The following is a 21,360-nucleotide window of genomic DNA, read 5'->3' on the forward strand; positions in this document are numbered from 1 at the left end:
AAGTATATATACAAGCATCATTTGTGGTAGCGTTTGCGTAATCAGCATAGATTCTGCCCGTTGCCCACATCACACGGCCCTACAAGAGCAAACCCCACAAATGGCTACTCCATATATCAATCTCCTCTGTTCCAACCAAGTCTACCACTACAATTTTATCAGGTATTCAGGTCAAATCACTCGACAACGGGGACACCGGCAGGTATAGAAATAGAGTATATCTTGACATAAGTCGGCAATGCTGAATTTCGTATATATCATAAGCTCAACGAAGTTGGAATGTAGTTAATGGCGCCCCTTAGCGCTCCATCATTCACCTCTGCACGAACGCCATTAATTCAAAGTCCCGCCCGGGCCATTTGAAGCCCCAAGCAAGAAGACGCAAACGCTCACCGTAAACACAGCAGCGCGAACACTCACGCCTTGCATTCAACCGCATCACCGCACTCGCGCACGCCTGAGAACGCCAGTCGATATCCGCCCACACAAAAACCCATACACGCCAGAAAGCAACCGCATATACGAACATGTCGGAACATCCCGCGACCGCCCCGCCCGTGATGCTCAAGGAGTTGATCGCCGACTGCCAGCGCATGTCAGCCACCCTCCCACCGGATGACTGGGACGAGACTGCGTCGGCTCCAAGCGCCCAGCGAAGCAGAAGCGGGACATTGAAGCTGAGTCCAGTCAGGATGCCGAGTCGTCGGATTGCGAGCGCGCCTGCAACATCTCCCAGTCCTCTTGAACCGACAGCGGAGCCCTCGAATATCGTTCGTCCACGGGAGAGGTATTACCAGTCAAGTCCACCCTCGACCCCTCCACCTGCTACCGCGTCGACATCCTCCGATAGCCTGGCTGCCAACCCTCCGACACCTGCAGGTGTACCCAGGTTTCCGCGTAGCGAAATGAACGACTCCCAGTATCCGTCTTTGAGTCCTACCTGGACCATCCGGAGTCCTGCTCCCACTCCCCTGGCAAGCGATCCTACACCTGCTCGCCCATTTCCCCGAGATCGTCCAAGCGAGAGTAGGCAAGCGCTGTTGAGTCCTACGAGGCCAACTTTTAGCCATTCACATGGGGTGCATCTTCCGAGTCCACTGAGGAATGTGTCGATGCCTGGGGAGGGTGACAGCGACACTGAAATGCTGCCCAGTGGCTTGCCTCGCGAGGTGTATGAACTTCCTGGACCTCGTGAAGAGAAAAGAGGCGGATGGTGGAGCAAATGGTTCGGCTGTTGTGGGCGGCGGAAGTAAGAGAAATTACTTGATTGAAGTACCGGAGACTGAGTTGCCGCATAATTACTGAGCAGGAAGGCGATTGTAACGAGATAGTGAATATGAAATCTGAGTCCCTAGTTTTGCTTCTTCTCCGAGCTCTCCACCGCAGCGTCTAAACCAGCGAGAATGTCAGACCCAAATGTTACAGTCATGTACGCTGGGAAGATGACCCAGAGGCCGCTGTAACTCATTAGCTCATGACATAAAAGCTTAATGTTAATAAACCTACTTCATGACGCCGTAGAACAAAAACAGCGTGAACCAGTCATTATGCGCAGTGTTCTTGAATCCAGCGTAGTACTCGACCAGATCTACAATTATGATTAGTTGAAGAGCAGGGCGAGGGGTCTGAGAGACTCACAGTACAATACCGTCTTACTCAACGTCATAACACTCGCCGTAAATCCAATTATCAGCGCCGTGTTCCCCCTCTTCCCCGCTACCTTCACGCCACCACTCATCCACCCGTTCACCCCCTGTCCAATTTGCACGCCACTCCCACCAGCGGCCTTAATACCGTGGTTATACACAAGCATGAGGTACAGTCCGTACAGCACAGCTTCGATAGCATTAATCGCGCCTTGCCCGCCTCCAAACCCGTCTTTCTCGTCCCAACCAGGTTGGCCGTAGACGTAGTCGATGGACGCGTAAATCTCGTAGGGTTTCCAGATGGGCCATTGGAGGAAGCCGCCGGCCATGGTGTGCGGGCGCAGAAGAATATACAGCGAATCCCCTGAATATGTTAGCACAAACCCTTTACCATTGAACCCAAAATCATCTGTCTTCTTTTCCATCTTTTCTCATATAGGAACTTACAGATCACAAGCGGCAGACTAACCGCGATCCACGCGATCGTCACATTGCTCGCGGTGTGGCTCCAGCCACCTCTCCCTCTCCCTCCCTCTCTATTCACAGCGGCATACCCATTCTGCGCATTTTCGACCGCGCGCTCCCGTAGACCCTTCCCCACGACCACGCTCGGACTCGTGCGGTCCGGCGACGCCGTGGGCGCGGGCGTAGACGTGCGCGACTTGCGTGGCGAGGACTTCGTGGGTGAGGCCTCGGGTGGCGGGAAGGTCGATGGGTGGTTGCGCGTGGACACCATTTTCGTGGTCGCGATGTCTTATAGATAAAATATAGATGTAATTGGAACTATGCGAGATGCGAGGTGTTTGTGTAGGAGGAATGGCGCGTTGTTATTACTGTGTTATGATGTCGTCGCAAGCAGGTCCGGAACGCTAGCGGGGTAGGCGTTCGGTTGGCGATTTTGCCGGCGAACTGGTGGCCAGGAGGGGAAGGCGCTTAATGTGTGGTGGCCAATAGGGTGATGGTGTCAGGGAGAATTATATGATTGGTTCAGAGCCGAAATCATCAATCGATGGATTGTTCGTAGCCAGCTGCTGTCGTCCTCTGTTCTGCGACACTGACTTGGCTATATACGCACAAAGCTATCTGCCTAAGCCTCACGACGCGCACACCATTGCCAGGTTTACGTCGTATCCACGCCATATTCCAAATGCTTGGTAGTGCTTGCTTATCCCAGCTAAGCCTTCTTCTCTGCCGACTCGTGGATCTCGGTAACAGTCGGATCATTCAGCACCTTCTCTGCTGTAGCTGCGAGTGCCTGCTTTGCGTCTGCTTCGTCATCGAACAAGAAGGTCAATTCTTCCAAAGTCTTGCCAAATGTCTCGGGGAAGAAGAAATAGATGAAGACGACCTCGAAGCACAGCCAGCACACGTACACCAAGAGATATTTCCAGCCAATATCCTTCAGGCCTATCGGATTGACAAAGCTGCCTGCTGCTTGTTAGAAGACGAGGATTGCAACGGACTGGGGGAGACCTACTGAACATGACTGCAGACCTGCTCCATAGCTGGAACCAACTCAAGCCCTTCGTACGTACATAGTACGGGAAGATCTCGACCATGTACACGTACGTCAATGCGTTGTATCCGAGACAATAGGCCGGACTGTACAAAAATATGAACACCAAAACTGCGTAGCCAGACTCGACCGACCCAGTGATGCGGTTACGAGCCTGGGCCACAGTCCATCCGGTGTAGCATAGTAAGAGACAGGACGCGCAGAGCAGGTACATGCGCCTACGTGGGTACCTGGGCGTAATACCAGCGAGCACAATGCCGACGATGAGACCCCACGCTTCCTTGCCGACATTGTAGCGCACTTGTTGCTGCCTATCTGTGACACCAATCATCTCAAGAATAGGAACCAGATACTGTGAAATAAGCGAGTTTCCGGAGAATTGTACAAACATTCCGAGAGCGCCGGAGACGAGGGAGCGGCGGCGCATACCCGCGGTCTGGAATAGCTCCATCCATCCGCGCTTACGGGACTCGTTTTCGATCTCGAGCGCCTTTTGAATTTCGGCAAGTTCAATGTGTGGCAACTCGTTAGAGGCGTCGCCTTCGGCGTGGTACTTGATCAAGATCTGGAGAGCCTCCTCAGATCGGTCCTTGGAAACGAGCCAACGTGGGCTTTCGGGGACGGTGAAAGCGAAAGCAATCTGAAGGAGGGACGGAAGAGCTTGCAGCATACTAGGAAGACGCCAGGACCAGTCGTTCTGGATGTTGATCGTGCGGACGACAATGCCTGCGCCGAGGACAGCTCCGACACCATAAAAGGCGTTAAACATGGAGCCCAAGAAAGCACGCTCCTTGGGATGACCCAGCTCACCGAGGAGGGCGGCACCTGCGATGATAGCGTAGACGATACCATGGCCGAGGAAGATGCGCGAGAAAATGAACATGGCCACTACTAGCTATCAGTATCTGGCAATACTGTGGTCTTGGAGATCACTTACGGTTTTGAGACAGTCCCTGCATGATCGAACCAATGATCATAATGACTGATCCGAACACAATACTCCATCTCCTACCAACATGGTCCGATACGATAGAGACAAATGGAATCGATGTCAAAGCGCCCAGATTGTAGCACGCGACCAATAGGCCCAGCATACCGCCCTCAGGATTATTGAAGTACTCTTTCCAATAAACCAGTGCTTGCATACCGTTCATCATCGACGAGTCAAAGCCAGACGTTGACTCAATGAAGAGACAGAACGGCACAAGTAGGAGGTACAGCGTCCTCAGGTTGGGCTTGTTCCACCATCGCACCTTGTCAGCATTGACCAACTGCTGGACAATACCCTCCTCAACCGCCGTGGGAGCCATGGTGCCGGTAAGAAGATGTCGCTGCCGCCGCAAGATATTCAGCGATCTGTCAAAGACAAGACCGACTGCGGTGCCCTTTGTAGAAGCGCGCAAAGAGTCGTCTATATACCCCAGTGTTACCCCAGCGTGGCACGCCAGGCGCTACCAAGAGGTCGGTACGATGCAGCGAAGAGGCATACTGGGCATACCGCGAGCCGTGTCGTGCAGCGTTGCCCAGGCTTGGCTCGAAAGGTTGTGTGATGGATGCTGACCTTGGTGGTGGGAGTTTTTCCGCGAATACTTCACTCACTCCAGGGTCTGGGCATGCGATTCATATGCAGATCGAAGCTGGGCTTGCTCCTGCTGGAACATAGCGATGCGTCGAGACAAATCTATGGCTACGAGGAAAGCAGTATGCCTCTCTACGACAGTATTAATATCCTACGGAGGCGGTACTTGAGAGAGGCTTGCATGGGAGGCATATCTGTCGTCTCCAAGCAGCGCAACCCCTCAACCTCACCCGGCAGATAGTCAATCTGTGGCATGATACATTTGCGTTTCCCGTACGTGTGGGGTTGCAGCTAACCTCTTTGATCCTCGCTACGAAGGCGGAGATGGTGACTCCGCACTCGAAACAATTTGCGAGCCTGGTCTGGGGAAACGCTCGCGCACACGCCGCATCAATCCGCAGTTTACAGTTCACGGTTTCTTGTGGAGTCGCGGCCCGCCTTCGTGGTAGGCTTGTAGGCTTAAGAGCCCTCAATGGGGTTCCGCCAATTCTCGGGTCGTGGGTGGCCTCGAGCTAGGTGTGGCACATGAGCCGGTGGGTGAAGGCGAATCCTGCGCTGAAGTCGATCTGCAACGCTTCACAAACACAGCTGAGCGGGCAACAAAGAAAGTTGTCAGTATGGAGAGCTCGGTTGTAGCGCGGCTTTCAAGTGGTAGGGAATGCACTGTGATTAGTGAGGTTGAGGTTGAGGTTCGTTTTTCTGACACTCGTGGAGAAAGTGGGGAGCTTGAGTAGGTGCCAACGAAAAGGGAAGCAACGAGGTTGACGGGAAGTTCCTTCCCTCCTTCCATAACATGACCGTATTGCTCTAGCCATTGTACAAGCCATGAGTCGCGCAAACCAAACCTCACCAGAACCTCCAGAAATCTGTACGTACATTTTTGTTCCGCCGAATCTAGAATAAACCCGCAATCGCTGAATTTCAGTCCCTACTGTGCGCCCTTACAAGTACACCAGCGCAATTATTTTCTGCTCGCCCTCCGTCTTCTCGTATACCCTATTGTATCCGTGGTCCTGTAGTTACTTCACTTATCTAGGTTCGTGCGTGCGCTTATGCGCTGTACTGGAAGACATTTGCGATCTACTACCAATCAATCTCCAGCATGTGAAACTACACTAAACAACGGCACAGAATTATCGCTCATGCCTTGAGTCGACGGCAGCCCAATGGCAGCAGCGTCACCAGGGTTTCTGGGCGACCCGACGGCAGGAGTATTGCTCGGCCATGCCCACAACGCATCGAAATCGATCTGTTCATCTGTGCCACTCTCCTCAGAATAGAGGCTGGGTACACGGGTGGTATCAAGACCAGAAAGGTCGAAAACATTGGAGAGGCTCGGAGGTTTAGATTGGCCACCTAACGAGTACAGGTCTGGCCCGGCTGTGGCTGCGTGATGGTCCTGTCGAAATGAATAAGTAAAGTCCATGTTGCGTGTTCTGAGGTGCTTACTTGTATTGGTGTCAGATGTACAGACAGATCAGGTGCGCCAGATTGCTGCTGTTGCGCCTGCAGCCCCCCTGACGGATCGCTATGCGGGAGAGTCTGCATCCCGGGATATATGTGGATTGGGACCTGATGGAGTCTCGGTGTTTCCCCACTTTGACCAGGAACGGGCGTTTGCTGATTGGGTGTAGGCCCTCCATACAGCTGCGAACTAATGCTTGGTAGATGTAGGTTATCAGTCTGGATTTGCTTCCTGCGCACCCGCTGTTGGACGACAACGTCTCGGAATGAGCTTAGGATGTACACCAAGCGGCTGGCCTGTTGGTCGCTTTCTGCGCAATAACTCATAATGGTGATTGAATTGGTGATGCAGGAATCTGGAGACTCCACCCGGTACAAGCCGGCAAATTCGTTGGCGAGTACCACGAGTGCAGCGGCGAAGAGGAAGTATATTACGGCAGGGTTTCGTCGCGAAAGGTATCCAGCATCGAAGGCGTTCTGTACCAGGAGGATGGTATGCGTCGAAGCGATTACGCACGCTTCGCTAAACTTCTCCATACGCAGATAAGGCCGTGGTGCTCGATTTCCAGATGAAGCTTGGGTGACTTGACGCTGAGTCTCCATGTTGAGAATGTATAGGAAGAACGGACGCGTTAGCAGTATTATAGAGTGACAATAGAAAAGATTGACATGCAGAATGGCTATCCCTTGGCTAGCAGTGGCTGTGGATGCTTGACGCCAATGTAAGACGGCCGGCAAAGCTCGTGGCCATGTCTTACATATGTCAGCAATCTCCTGAGCAAGTCGCGTACTGATCTTGCGTTGTTGGTAGACTTTCTTCAGTATCAGACCAATAGCAGAGCAGCTTCTTACAGCAGCCTCGAGGGCGAAAGCTCCGGTCTCACTGAAGTTGGCCTTCAGATTCGATGCCTCAGCGGCTGCCTCGGCAGGGCGTAGATTATCTCCCGAACAGTCGCTCTCAGATATTGCCGTAGGGCGCCCCAGCAGGCAAGCAAGAAGTCGATCGATCACGAATAATGAGCGCCATAGATTTTTCCGTGCCTTCTGCTCTTCAGGGCCGAATATGACCAAGGTCTCCTCCCGGTGTAGCCCAAGTGCTTGGGCTGAGCGGGCTGCCATCCCTAGCAAGGCAAACGCAGTGTTTCGTTTCGACTTGGCGAGCATGTATACAGACATTAATAGCAACGCTTGCACTGACCAAAAGTCCTGGTCTTCAAACCCGGTCATCGGGTCGTTCAGGCTTTTGGCGTTGAGGTAGAAGACTTCCGCTCGGTCCAGGTGCTCACTCCTCAGCTTGTCGATGATGAGCGCCTCGGAGCTCCCAGAAAGTGGGGTGGCCATGGTCAAGCCAATGGCAAAGACTAAGTTGAGGATACATAGCCAGGAAGGTTCAGTAGATAACGGGTCGGAATAACAAGTCTCGAGCTTCTCCAAGAACTTGTGACGCTCGAAGACCTGCAGGAGCCCATGGGTGTTGATGAAAAAAGCGTCAACGAGGACGCGGGCGGTTCTTTGGTCTGGTAAGAGATGCGTATGCCTAAGGTGCAAAGTCAGCAAAATGATCCGAGGGTAACCGTTCTGCACGTGATTCCGTACCGAGCGCCCGCAGGGAGCGAAAATTGGCCTTCCACAATCTTATGCCGTCGAGGGTCATCAGTGAAGGGTGACTGTCCGGCAGCATTCTCCACCATCATTCGCAGGAGTTGCAGGAACGACAAGGTTGCCGAATCTCCGACATAGACTGTACTTGATTAGTATTGCCGGATTATGGTGTGAGTAATCATTGGAATCAAACCCACGTAATCGGCCAGTTGGATCCTGCAACATTCGAGTTTGAGAGTATATCACCGCCTCTTCGTCTTGCCCACTCTGAACGGTTGAGCCGCGTGAGATAAGTGGTGGTGGTTCGTCGGGTGGCGGGCTAAATGTTGGGTAACAAGTCAGTAAGATTCAATATGGGGGCTTCAGAGGGAATATGAGGTATCATGGGGTAGCATGAACTATAGTGGGGCATGGTACAGTTAGAGAGCTAAATACTCGCGATGACATACCCGGATGCTAGTGGCAAGGGAGTGGCCGCGACTTCGACAGACGGTCGCTCATCAAATACTCTGTTTGCATTGTCTTCGCGCTTGATAGCCTGAAGCGCCGGTGAAAGTCAGTAAATTGCTCAAGATGGAATGTCAAGGCACGAGTGTGTTAATAGTGAGCGACATGCTATCCTATATCATAGAGTGTGTTGCCGGAGTGAGCAGAGAAGTTGTACTTGACCTCTTGCCCTGCAAGCATCGTACAGTCGACCTTCGCCTACGGCATCCCAGACAACATGGGATGGTATGCTTTGAAGTGCCACATTTTGACCAATTCGCTTTGAGTAGCTCGAAATTACTTACGTTTAACGGCGCAGATCTGGATTCATGTGGGACAAGGCCAGACCGTGGAATGGGTGGCGACACGTATGATAGGGAATGGGCGACTGGAGAGAGGCTTGCGGTGTTTATTCCGTTGGTGGGAGTGTTTGTGGACGAGTTGTCATTTACGACTGGACTATCTTGCTCTCCATCAACAGCTTGTCGTTTAGGTGGTCGTTCGCTGGCAGAAGGTGAGGGTGCATCCCGCTCGGAATATATGCATGTGAACTTCCTCTGTAGGAGTTAATGATAGTGCGGTACGAGTATGGATTTCTTTACCCTATCGCAAGTGTTGCAGGGACAGAGACCGTTGCACTTTTTTTCGGTCAGCTTCTCCAGAACGACAACGCTACGGCCCGCGACGGGGTTGACGTGAACAAAGGAAGGTGGGATGACGCCAGTAGAATAGCAGGAACGCAACGCCAAGCTACTATGTACAGGAGAAGGACTTGGACTTAGTACAGATTGGCTTGTTACAAAATCTCGGGATCTCGGAGTGACTGGCAATGGGTATCATCATCAGGCTGGAGGGAAATTGGGTCCAAAGAAAGGTGCAGAAGATAAAGTGGGGAAGGAGCCTCAGGGCACGGCTGGATGATGATTTCCGCGTGATGACTGGTCCGAAAAGACACAAAACAGTAGAGGAGATTGTACGACAGTGTATTTACACATTATGGCAGGGATCTCGGCAAAAGCCGAATGGATTGGAGTTGCTCGCTTATGACGCCAATATGGGATTTGAGCAAAAGACGGACCTTTTGTTTACGGCGCTTGCAACTTTCGCACGCCTGTGCTGTGCGTTGGCGCTGTTCTAGGCGTGGAATGTTAGATGCGGGTGGGCCGACGCGATATCTGAGCGAACTTGCCAGGCGGTACTTTGGGACGAGTCATGCCGGGTGTTTTACGACAGGCAACACGATAGGGTGCTCAAAGGGCTCGTCGGATAGACAGGGTTGGTGCCCATCCGCGGTGAGGATGTCTATCGGAGCATGTGTCGGATGTGGGCGGCGGTCGAAGCGGGTCGTGCTCACCAAGTGGCATCAGCTGCGGGGGGATTGCATGCTCATGCACACGACGTAAAAGGCGCAATGCACAGCGAATGATGGGATTCGCAATGGGCTGAGGAGACCTCGATAGCTGGCGGCTGGATCGCCCGTATTTCCTTGTTAGATGCAAGGCGCGTCGCTTTCCGGCTTCCACGGCGCCAAGCCGAGATCGATCACGGCACTAGGCCTCTAGCGCGCTGCAATTGGCTTCCCCTCACAGGCATCCATCGGCGCTGAACAACGATCCGCCGCCCTCCACCCTCACTCCATCGCCAGCCCTACCGCCGCTTGCTTGCATCCGCCGGCATTGGCACTGGTGCTCCGCGGCGCCCTGATTTAGCCTCACCAACATTGTACCGAGTGCCCGTTGAGCATGTCGCTAGCAGAGCGAGCCCGCAACGGCTTTCCGAGCGGCACAAAATACTTGTATGCTCGGCCCGCTCACATGTCTTCGACCATCCTGCCTCTTCTTTCTCCTCTCCCACCGTTAATTGGAGCTTTTAGGCCCACAGGATGACGCCCTACCTTACGGGAGCTACGAATGGTCACGCCAACGGTAGTGCGTCTTACGACAACACAGACACACTGCTCGATGGCACGCACGCCGCCCTGGATTTTCTTCTAGGACAGGTCACAGCTCAACTTCCGGAAGAGTGCTTGCCATATGTTGCACGAGCACGTTTCTCGACAGCCAACACCGGAAGTCCTTACTTTCCGAGTCCATTGAAACAGACAGAAGCCATTTCAGCTCTAAAGGCGGTGGAAGCTGGCGTAGCAGCATCAATAGCAGATCTCAAAACCAATGTGCCGGATCGAAGCATCAATGTGGACCTGGAACGAGCTTCCGCCTTCCTCTTCTCTACGTACCTTGCCACTGTTGGCGGCATGGACAAGGCACATCCCAAAGTGAAGAAGTACTTGAAGGGTAGGTGATTCGAAGGTCTCTACAGAATTTCACCTCATGCCCCCTGAACGCGTCCGATCCCGAAGACGTAGAACCCTCCTCGCATAACTATCATATGGCTAAGCTCGCCTAGATACCGATCTCCTCCAAGCTCAGTCCATCCTCTATCGCAGACTGTCCGCGAACCTCTACGCAACCAAGAACCATGGCGAATACTTCCATCTTCATGGTTCTCTGGAAGCTACCAAAGCGCTAAACATGATCGGCTTAGAAGGCCACCGAGCAGACCTCACCGAGTACCGCGAATGTATTAAAGTCATTGAAGATCATGTCAAGAAGTACACTGTCGACGAGCTTGAAGAGATGAACTGGAGGATCAAACAGGCGGGTAGGTATCCCATTCGAGTTATGCGAAACAGTACATCCTGTCATAACTCACCAATGTTTACATGATTAACTTTGCATAAGGTGTGACCTGCTTGAAGTGGGAAGACTTCCAGACCACCGAGCACGGCCAAGCTCTACTGCAAGAGCCGCCGTGGAGAGTCGACCTTCTAGAACCTGAATCGCCTCCTGCTCCGTTCCCTTTCGCTGCGTCATCGGCGCCGAAACCCCAAATTCTGGCAGGAATTCGCGTCATCGAACTGTGCCGGATAATTGCAGGACCGGCGATCGGACGAGGATTGGCTGAATATGGTGCCGAAGTCATCAAAATCACGTCGCCCAATCTATCCGACGTACCATTCTTTCAAGTGGACGGCAATCTAGGCAAGCATGCCGCTGAACTGAACTTGCGCGATTCGAGCGATCGCAAAGTTTTTGAGGATTTACTGGAATCTGCCGATGTTATCCTTGATGGTTACCGACCAGGCAGTTTAAAGCGTCTCGGATACGGCCCCAGCCAGATATTGCAGCTCGTAAAGGGTCGCAAACGTGGCATCGTGTACGTGGCTGAAGACTGCTTCGGTCATGTTGGGCCTTGGTCCTCGCGACCAGGATGGCAGCAAATTGCGGATTGCGTGTCAGGCGTCGCTTGGGCGCAAGGCCTCGGGATGGGCCTCAACGAACCTGTCGTGCCACCATTTCCCATGAGCGACTACGGTACCGGCTGCATGGGAACGATTGCAGCGTTGACCGGTCTATACAAGCGAGCAAAATATGGCGGGAGTTATCTTGGCACAACTTCACTTTGCCAGTACGACATTTATCTACTTCAGTTAGGGCTATACGACGAGAACATAATGGCCCATCTGAGGGAACAGCACGATAGCGAGTTCTTCGAACTACGCCACAACGACTCAGTTGACGAGGTTGGCAAGCGTGCTTTGAAAACAATGAGGAGGACACATCCCGAACTTTTTGACGATAAGCACATGCAAGGATGCTTCAGTCGGGGTTTTGATGCAATCGTTCGTACCATAAGGCCTGTCGTCGAGATCGAAGGCACTTGGAACGGCTTCTTGCGCAGCTCCCGACCGAACGGCTTCGACACACCCACGTGGGACGACTGGGAGGTGGACGATGACATGTTAAAGAGCTGATGACTGGGCCTTGATATCACGAATCTCTTTTGCCCCAATATTGCATCGCTGGCGTTCTTAAGGCATCCATAGCATTTCCCGCATTCTGAATTATGGCTAGCGACGTCGACCATACTAATATCATTGCCGTTACCTCCTCCGAGGATCCGCCCATTCTGGTTTCGTTATCTTTCTCAGAGTTCTCTTTGTACGATGCTAGTGCGCTTTCCGATGTCTAGTCCTACACTACACAAGACGCCATAGGTCAATATAATGACTCGCTTACCGCATCAGGAGTAAGGTGAATGCATCTGTACACTTAAACGTACAGCGGCTGCAAACGTCGACAGTGGAGCTACACTCCATTATGACTCAAGCAGACCGTATCAAGCAGCATGCTTGCATTTGCCCAGCCTTACACGGCAGTTGGCCGACTGACAGGCTCTAAACAGTCCGCCGTAGCTTCTTCTAGGCCCCTCTCGACTCGAAAAACAAAGTTACAGTCGTCGGAAGATGGACACTTGCTCCATAACAGCTGCACGAAATACCGATACTTAGCCGACAGCAGCTTTCCACCCGCAGCTCTCTAGCTCGTCGAACGTTGCGCGATACGCCGATTACGCAATTAGCGCTGCGGGACCACGGCAAGACCCACCATCTGCACACCACTTGCTAAACTTCTCCCGATTGAATTCCTCCAGGTGCCGACACGACATGACAAGCGCGCCGACGGCGTTACGCAAAAGTCCATCGTCCAGCTGACGAGCTAAAGTGACATCGTAGGTCGATGCCGACTTGGCATCAGCTCGATCGGATGACCTGATTGAGGTATCTCGTGATCGGTAGTCTGCCCAATATAGCAGTACATAGATAGTTCAACAGAAGAGCCGTTGAGCGCGCGAGAGCAGACTCCCGGATATCATCGTCTCGAGGTTAGCCGTTGATAACCACTCCTGCCGAAAATCCCGGCTGTCTTTCGAGAGCCGAATCGCAATGGTCGGAAGACCAAGTGGGCCAGGGTACGGCGTAGTCCCGGTTCTCGGTACTACCAGATTTAACCGTTTACACGTCGGTAATGTCCGAATTGTCTGCGATCGTAAGGACTGCGCTTTGACATATTTCCATTGCCATCTGCCAGGGCCACGATCCTGACTCTATACTCAAAGTGGGTCTCACTATACGGAGTCTGAGTCAAGAGACAATGTGTGTCCTACATTCCATTACTCGAGCTAAATTGGGCACGACACTGTAGATACGTGCACCCTATTGCTTGCTTACAAAGCTACAAAGGTTGATTTCACATCAGCAGCTTTTCGACACTCGTCGCAGCAACTGAATTCAACGCAATATCTTAGTACAAGTTACTTTCAGCCTCCGATAGGCCTGGACTGATACACACATTCTAAAAAGCGCACAAACCCATCTTGAACACTATCCACTATACCTAAATCTTCATGCCAACTCCTCCTTCTTTCCACAAAATCTAAACGTCAAACCAGGTCCCTTCTTTCCCCCCCTCCAAACCTCGCACCTGACCACCTCATACTTCCCCGTCTCATACCACCTCAGCTTGTCCTCATGCGCTTGACTCTCAACTACATACACCCAACCCGACACAAAGTCCTGCTCTGTCCCATCCACAAGCGCAAAGTACTCACCCCAGATCATTAGCCTCCCTCCCCGAATTTCTGCAGGCGACAAGACTGGTTTGCTTTTCACCTCTAGAACCCTGCTAAGCTTCTCCGGGTCCGCGAGGCTACCGTAGAAGAAGTAGGGGACGGGATATGAGTCTTGACCCGGTGAAGGGGACATGGTTGGGCGATGTTGAGGCAGAGTGGCGTCGATGCCGAGCGCGGGTGCTATTGAGCAGGATGATAAGGATTTCTCTGCTTTCCGTGGACCTGATATGGGCACAAACTGGAGCAGGCCTGGTAACGCCTCCTCAAGTGCAGCTTTCGTCTTGCTGTCTACAACCGCAGCCATAGTCTCACCCGTCTCGCTCTCGGACACCCCTGGTGGCTCTGCGAGCCCAGCCAAGCGTTGTATAAACGCCGCCGTCAGTCCCCGTCCAAGTTTTACAAGATACTTCTGCCCCTTATCTCTCCTCTTTGTATCAAGCCCTTCCGCCTGCTGCAGCAAATACCGCGCCAAAGTTGTGTCGGAGCGCTTGAGATAATAGGCGAAACTCTCCTTGTCATGATCCTTAAGATCGGAGAAAGTGCGGATGCGCTCAAATTGTTCATCATTGATCACCTCACGCTCTACGTCCCCAAAGTGGGCTTCTATTGCTGCTTCTGCTTCCGGAGCGGTGTAACAAAAGAGCTTCATCCAGAGATCTTGACCACCGTAGTCTGCGTAGTTGGAGGCTAGGACGGAGGACTCGGTGGCGGTGTGCGCCATGCCTTCTAGGACTGCGAGGTCGATGAGGTCGCTCATGGTGGAGTGCTTTGTAGTGTTGTCTTACTGATAGCGTGACCTGGGATGACTCAAGGCACGCTGCGCGCGTTTTGTCCTGGCGCAGTGAGCTTATAGACCTTCAAGTCCACATTGCACGGAGGTTCGAAAGACTCATTGTGGACGAGGCAAGGTAGATAGTGGTTCACATACGCACTGTTGAGTCACGCTTAAGCCATGGTTTTTCGCATCTTCCAAAGTGGTGGTTGAACAGTATTGTGGACACAGAGGAAGCCACGAACCACGGTTGAGCATCGACTCACCAAACACTATGCGGTACGAAAAAGAATATAAAACATATATTGCCTTCAAATCGCGACTAAAGCTTCACTGTCAGATTGACACCACTTTCAGAAATTTATAAACTCATCCACTCGGAATCCAACATGTCCACCACCACAGATATTCAATACCTCTTCAAACTCTCTTCCCCCGTCGAAACCGAAGCAAAACTCCATGAAGTCCTTCAAGACGACAAGATCCCAGTCATCGAAATTCTAGAACTCGAGGAGCCTCCCGCTCTTTACGCCTACATGACGCCATCCATGCTATTTTTCCTGTTGAAGGAGTTTCCCAAGGCAGACTTCCCATTCTACACTACACGAAAGCTAGCAGCCAAAAACCTCTCCAAGACGTCTCTCTCGCCCACCCTAGGCATTGAAACCACCCTAGCCCAACAACGTGCTCCTATTGTTAAGCCACGCCCAAGGCAAAATGAGTACCCTGTGTGCTACTTCTTCTACGGCACACTTAGCGAGCCCGCACTCCTTGCACGGGTTTTGGGGGCTGAAGCTATCCTTACCTCAGAGGACCTTGAGGATGGTGCGGAGACAGAGTCACAAGACAATTCGACGACTTGCTACGAAAGCCATCCAGACGGTGGCTTCCAGGAAGTGGATAAGGAAGAGGAATTGGATCAATGCCTGCAATTACAAAAAAGCGTCACTCTGGCCCCAGCCCCTATGCTGACACCTGCGTGTATTCTTCGCGGCAAGGTGCGCTTGTGGCGCGGGAAGTATGCGGCGCTTGTTGATGGGGTTGAGGATGATCTGGTTCAGGGGTGGGCGTATGAAGTCACTAATAAGGAAGATGAGGATATATTGAGGGAGTATGTGGGGGGAACCTATGATGTTGTTAGGTGTGAGATCAGTGTGCGTGAGCAAGAGGGGCTGGTGAAGGGTTTGACGTTCAGGTTTTGTGGGAAGAAGCGGGAGTTGGAGGGAGAGGTAGAGGAGGGGTCTGAGGAAGACGATGGTGAGGAGTCTGAGGAGGAGGTGCCTGATGAGGAGTTGCCTGATGAGAACATATCTGATGACGAGGAGTCTGATGAAGATGAACCTGAGCAAGAAGATCCTGATGGCGAGGAATTAGAAGAATTGGGCTCAGAAGATGGAAACGAGGAGGGGACTGAAGAAGATCACCACGAGGACGACGCGTTCGAGGAAGAGCTGGAAGAGGAGGAGTTCGATAAGGACCTCGAGTATGCGCAGCGTTGCCCGAGGCGCGTTGATGCACCTGCATATTTACTACCGAACGCATGCTTGGAGTGGTGTCGAGGAAGAGTCTGATGAGGAGACTTATGAAGAATCTGATGAAGAAGCTGATGAAGGTTTCGAAGAAGAGGCTGATGACGCGGAGTCTAATGGGGAGGAGTCTGAGGACGACAATGAGGAAGAGTCTGAGGGCATGTGGGAAGACTTGCAACCACACGCGCTCTTTGCCTACACTCCACGGATGATTCGCTATTATTCCAGGACGAGCAATTTTGCACCCGAAGACTTAGGGTAGTATAGTATCTGAATGTTGTGTGAATAGTGGCGTGCTCGAAGTGGCGTCCACAAAAGAGCGTAGAATCTCCTTGCTCGTCGAGGTTGCTAGTATTAAGCGCAAGTCTACCAGGAACACCAGTTCCCCATAGCATACACCGACGATCGCTGCCTCAGGTGTGATGGCGGATGTGCAGCCAGACACTCGCGTCGCTGCACAGATCGCAGATGGACCTGCCCAAAGCCCCCTAGCGTCTGACATTTCCCCACCAAGAACAGCCTGAGGCATCGCGACATGCAGCACGGCAACGCCCTCTACAACCAATTGCCCCTCCTCACCACATTGTCGCCTTGCGACTACCTGCAGCGACGCGTATCCTTCGCTTACTCGATCCCTCGCCACTGACCGATAGTTCTTTGATAGCGAAAATGTTAAATGCCATCATCTTCGCGATGCGCAACCACTTGCAGCCAAGCCCACCTCAAACTCTCCGCGTTTCCACTCCCCGAAACAATTGTGACATCCCCTTCCAGCCAAGCTCCCAAGCTCTCCAGGACCCGGAGATCAATCACAGCATAGCTCCTTAACTCTTAGCCATTGTAATACTTAATAACGCAGCCCGTCATGAGTTCCTCGCGCTGTCCACAGTCGCTAAGGGACGACGACACTGCTTCTTTTTATTCCAGCATTTCCGATCCGCTTTCTGGTCCGGCCGACGGCTTTCGTGGAGGAGATAACTTCAGAGGCAGTGGCAGCGTGCCATCCGACGTCATGTACATCGATACCGAGGCTGCGAATGAGGGCGCGAAGAAGCCGCAGGGGACCACACGTAGTCCGGCGAGGTATACCGAGGAGAGAACGCCGCTGCTGGATTCTTTTGTGGGACAGGATGCGCCGCCGAGTTATCTGGAGGCGACTACGCCGATGGGGTGGAGAGGAGAAGGTGTAGGCTTGTTGAATGAGGAGACAGCGGTGTTGACGCCGCTGAGGGAGGAGGGACACAAAGATGGGAGATATCGACGGCGGAATTGTAAGGCATACTATTCGAGAAAGAGGATGCAGTGGTTGGCGGCATTGTTTGTGATGATAATATTGGTCGCTATCATTGCGGTGCTGGCGCATAGGAATAACAAGGTTCGAGTCTTGGTCTTGCCTCAAGGTAATGGTGCTAACCGATGGGTAGTCGGCCGTGGTGACTCCCGTACCCGCACAACCTGCCGAATCCGGGTCCCCAATATCAAAACCGTCGAAAGGCAAAGAAAGCTTTCCAATCCGGTGGCCCGCCGCGTGTGGGAAGAAGAACTACAACATCAAGAGCGAGGAGATGAGCTTTGGCAAACCCGGTCAATTGAACATCGTGGAAGCTGTACATCAGCTCGATGGTCCTTGGAAGCGAGTCTCCGGCTGGATCCACGTCACTCAAGCGCCGCCTGAACAGGCCGCTGGTACCATCGAGGCCAAGATATCCTACGCTGCAACGAACACAGTCGACATAGACAACATTAAGTACTCGTGGTCGTCAACAGGCCTTACGATCGGCGACCCATCCTTTCCGGATGGCTTCGATGGAGTGCAAAGGGGTCAGTCGTGCTTAGGCGTCTCTGTCGTCCTATACATGGCTCCCGGCGTCACTCTCGAAAATTTCAATGTCCAGGCCATACATCTAGGCATGCAGATCCATGAAGGCGTAAACTTCTCCGTCACGAACGGTACCTCCATCACCCTGACCACCGGCACCCTCGACGCCACGTCCCTCAACTCCCGCGAGACACGCCTAGAAACCATATCTGGGTCTATCAGCGGGAAGTACTCGCTTCTCGATCTCCTATCGATCGTAACGAAGTCAGGCTCCGTGAACGTCAACATCGATCCCAAAGAGAAGGCCGCAGACGGACCAGCGGCGGCTCTGTTCTATGCAAACACGATGTCCGGTAGCATTCGCGTCGACACAGAGCGCAAGAAAATCCCCGAGCGCGACTACATCGTCAGCATCAACAGTACCGCCGGCTCCGTAGACGGCACCTTCATCCACGGTTCCAAGACGGAGATATCCTCTGTCGCCGGTGGTATCAACATCGACTTGCTCCCTTATTCCTCTGGCGATTACAGCTCCTTACTCACAACGAAATCAGTAGATGGCGAGACGAAGATCAAACTCAAAGCACCGTACAAGACGCCCGGGACGGCGATGGGCAAACTGCTGAGCACGCATACTAGTGTCAGTGGCCAGATCGACCTCGCGTACCCGCAGGAATGGGAGGGCCATTTGGAGGGGCAGAGTGTGACGGGAGTACTGCACGTGCAGGGTAAAGATTTGGAGCTAATTCGACAAGAAGAGAGGCCTGGTTTGAACCGTGTTGAGGCGAAGAAAGGAAATGGTGGCAGCACGATGGTGTTCAAGACGCTTAATGGGGGCTGCGACGTCTCGGTAGGAAGGAAGTAATCGCTGCGGGAAACGATTTCATGATGGCGTTCGGAGGTGTTGCAAAAGTGGTCTGCGCGGCGCCGCGCTGCTTTGGGGGTATGATACCATATAGTCGCATATCTTGAGTTTCGTTTGTTCATGGAGCTGTGCGTATTCTGATTTGCACTGGTGCTTGGGATACATCTGCTCGGGCGTTGTTTTGCGCCGAATGCTCCACATCTTAGCACCGAATGCTCGTCACGTTGCGCGTGCTAGGCCTTGACCATGTATCCATGAGAGGCAACCAATATCGCGCTCGCGGTCATATCTCCGCACTGGGAAGCCAAGAATGACATGTCATCGCCCGCACCACATATACCAAGACCTCTGACGCGTTCGTCAGGACCCGTCAGCCCAGACACCTTACAGACGAAACATTGGCTTCCATTCGCATGAAGAGCGCAACGAGGACCGGGTCGGGCTTCACGAATCATCCCAACTCCACGTCGACTGTGTGGTTACTCGCACGTTCGTCGGCGCAATGGGGCCGTTCATGGTCCGACATGTTGGGACATGGATGGCCCGTCGTGTAGTAGACGCAACGGTACGAGGACCCGAAAACCCTCGGTGTGCGGGTCCACTCCCGCCTTGGACCCACCTAATGGTGAAGCGTAGGGCAGATGGTGCGAATGGACATGGTCTGTGAGCCTGTGGGAAATTGAAGGCGCATCCGTCCATTTTCGGACGAGGACTGTTGGGTTAGCGGGCGTGTTGAGCGTACATTGGCCGTATGTTCGTATTGTTAGCGATCATATGTGATGTAATATAGGAGCTGTGGATGGTGAATGAAGTAAGATGGAACTAGTGGAGGCGGACGTTATCGAAAGGGTTGGACTTGAGGATAGACTGGAAACACTGGAGGCTCGTAATGATAATCTGTGGTTGTTGGTGTTGACGTTATCCTGGCAGAGGAATAGCTACCGTGGAAAGAAATAGCGGACGAACCTTATGGAGAAGTGAGGTCTTTGGCCTGCGTTATTCGTTGGTCAGTAGAAAGTGATAAGCTGTTTCGGGACCATATAGTAACATGCCCATATTAAAAATGGCTTGCGGAAAGCGTTGCTGCCTGTCAACTTGAAGCGTTTGATTTCAATTGACTTCAAGGTGCGTAGTCAGGCCTATCAGCTATGGCTATGGTGGACAGCCAAACTTCAACGATGTTTGCCATTCCTCCGACCGTTTCTGTGCGACCCGTCGTATCGGCAGCTTTCCCACGGCGCGATCCGCCAATATGCGGAAGGGTCGTTTCTTAAGGATACCTCGCCTCGCCCTGCCCTACGCTTGTGAGCGCGGGATGTCGTGTCTTACATGATCTGGTCGCCAACATGGCCTGAGGACTAACCTAGACGTCCGCGGCGACCACCGACTGCCGTCTGCCGTCAGGAACGCGGTCCAGGCGGCAAGTTGGTGGCACGAACTCCCAGTGAAGATCAATATCCGAGGATCTCTCCCGGTACAGGGGGGTTTGGTGGTCAGCCGCGCACCTGCTCAGGGCATCTCACCTTTTTGGTTATGCGGGGAATGAACGCCTTCTCATCCGAGACATCGATAGACAGTCGCTAGATTGTAGCCATCCCGTATACGGAGGGCAGTGCAGATGTCTACGCGGCCGGAGGGGCCCGCCCCGTGCAACCCAGCACGTGGAGGAATGAGAAGGAAGCACAGAAGTGGAGTTCACTTCAGATAAACAGATGTCGTGACGTGGTGTAGCGGCCAGTCTAGTCCACGTTGGAAGTTGCCTGCATTGGGAAGCAAGGGAGGGCTGCGAACGACATCGATCGCTGGCCCCTTCCTTCTAGAAATGTTGTTGTCAGCCACAGTACTGCCGATTGAACAGCACACGGACCGTGCTGCATCCGGGGCCCCATGCTGATGTGCACGCTATGCCGGCTAAGGCGCCTATCGAGATGCATTTTCGACGCCTAGGCGCCTGGGCCCGAGAAACTGTAAGGAGTGACTGCGTGGACAGCACAGATGGGGTGCATGTGTATCGGGCTGGCCGACGTGCAAGTAGCGGTCTGATGAAGGGTCATCGTGGGGCGCTGGGTCCCTCAGTTCAGATATTGCAGGTCTGCGCATAGTGGCATGATGGTGGCTGAACCGTGAATAAGATTCTAAGGCCGTTGTGATGAGAAGTCATGCTGGAAGAGCGCATACCGCCAAAGTGGCTGCTGAGTCGTAGATGTTCACCAGTAGTGCATGTTCATTACTGACAAATGCGTCTCGAAGTCAGGTTGACTGAGGCACGTCGGGCCTGACGCACTTATGTCGGTCAAAGTATGATAAAGAGAACATGGATATGCTGTTAAGATGTGTTTTTATGACGCGAGATGTGTGTGCTAAACATGGTGGCTTTGCAGTCGACACGGACGCCCACACGGACGGTTTACGATCCAAAGCTGTGAGGAGGACCGAACGACTGCCTGAAGCAGCGAGAGTGCTCACGTGGTCAAAGGTCCACGACTCCCAAAAGTCATCGAGCTGTTAAACGTCAGCACTCGCGCAAGGCGCGGCCGTCCGAAAGTGTAAACCACGTTACACGGGGCGAGTAGCTTGGCTGGTCACGGCTCGGACTAGGTGGCTCCATGT

At 52.9% G+C, this 21,360-nt stretch overlaps 7 protein-coding genes across 7 annotated transcripts; 3 read left to right on the forward strand and 4 right to left on the reverse strand.

Annotated features, from left to right (window-relative positions):
- Positions 1-1,351: 1,351 nt before the first annotated feature.
- Positions 1,352-2,204, reverse strand: N0V89_001309 (uncharacterized protein; the record flags this gene model as incomplete). Its single annotated transcript, XM_056210122.1, has 4 exons — positions 1,352-1,457; positions 1,507-1,588; positions 1,639-2,010; positions 2,201-2,204. 4 exons carry the CDS (start codon positions 2,202-2,204, stop codon positions 1,352-1,354), a joined length of 564 nt encoding a protein of 187 aa, XP_056076944.1.
- Positions 2,205-2,820: 616 nt separating this feature from the next.
- On the reverse strand, positions 2,821-4,472 carry N0V89_001310 (uncharacterized protein; the record flags this gene model as incomplete). The annotated part of the gene is made up of 3 exons (XM_056210123.1): positions 2,821-3,074; positions 3,124-4,050; positions 4,100-4,472. The coding sequence occupies 3 exons, from the start codon at positions 4,470-4,472 to the stop codon at positions 2,821-2,823; spliced, it is 1,554 nt and encodes a 517-aa protein (XP_056076945.1).
- A 1,359-nt stretch (positions 4,473-5,831) lies between these two features.
- N0V89_001311 (uncharacterized protein) lies at positions 5,832-7,896 on the reverse strand (the record flags this gene model as incomplete). Its single annotated transcript, XM_056210124.1, has 3 exons — positions 5,832-6,121; positions 6,964-7,742; positions 7,802-7,896. The coding sequence occupies 3 exons, from the start codon at positions 7,894-7,896 to the stop codon at positions 5,832-5,834; spliced, it is 1,164 nt and encodes a 387-aa protein (XP_056076946.1).
- A 2,279-nt stretch (positions 7,897-10,175) lies between these two features.
- N0V89_001312 (uncharacterized protein) lies at positions 10,176-12,107 on the forward strand (the record flags this gene model as incomplete). The annotated part of the gene is made up of 3 exons (XM_056210125.1): positions 10,176-10,587; positions 10,700-10,954; positions 11,035-12,107. The coding sequence occupies 3 exons, from the start codon at positions 10,176-10,178 to the stop codon at positions 12,105-12,107; spliced, it is 1,740 nt and encodes a 579-aa protein (XP_056076947.1).
- Positions 12,108-13,538: 1,431 nt separating this feature from the next.
- N0V89_001313 (uncharacterized protein) lies at positions 13,539-14,522 on the reverse strand (the record flags this gene model as incomplete). The annotated part of the gene is made up of 1 exon (XM_056210126.1): positions 13,539-14,522. One exon carries the CDS (start codon positions 14,520-14,522, stop codon positions 13,539-13,541), a length of 984 nt encoding a protein of 327 aa, XP_056076948.1.
- Positions 14,523-14,926: 404 nt separating this feature from the next.
- Positions 14,927-16,328, forward strand: N0V89_001314 (uncharacterized protein; the record flags this gene model as incomplete). Its single annotated transcript, XM_056210127.1, has 2 exons — positions 14,927-16,020; positions 16,088-16,328. The coding sequence occupies 2 exons, from the start codon at positions 14,927-14,929 to the stop codon at positions 16,326-16,328; spliced, it is 1,335 nt and encodes a 444-aa protein (XP_056076949.1).
- A 750-nt stretch (positions 16,329-17,078) lies between these two features.
- N0V89_001315 (uncharacterized protein) lies at positions 17,079-18,750 on the forward strand (the record flags this gene model as incomplete). Its single annotated transcript, XM_056210128.1, has 2 exons — positions 17,079-17,441; positions 17,491-18,750. The coding sequence occupies 2 exons, from the start codon at positions 17,079-17,081 to the stop codon at positions 18,748-18,750; spliced, it is 1,623 nt and encodes a 540-aa protein (XP_056076950.1).
- Between the last annotated feature and the right edge of the window lie 2,610 nt (positions 18,751-21,360).

The sequence above is a fragment of the Didymosphaeria variabile genome (assembly GCF_027946475.1).
Source record: "Didymosphaeria variabile strain IMI 356815 chromosome Unknown scaffold_1, whole genome shotgun sequence".
In the NCBI taxonomy this organism is placed as follows: Eukaryota; Fungi; Ascomycota; class Dothideomycetes; order Pleosporales; family Didymosphaeriaceae; genus Didymosphaeria; species Didymosphaeria variabile.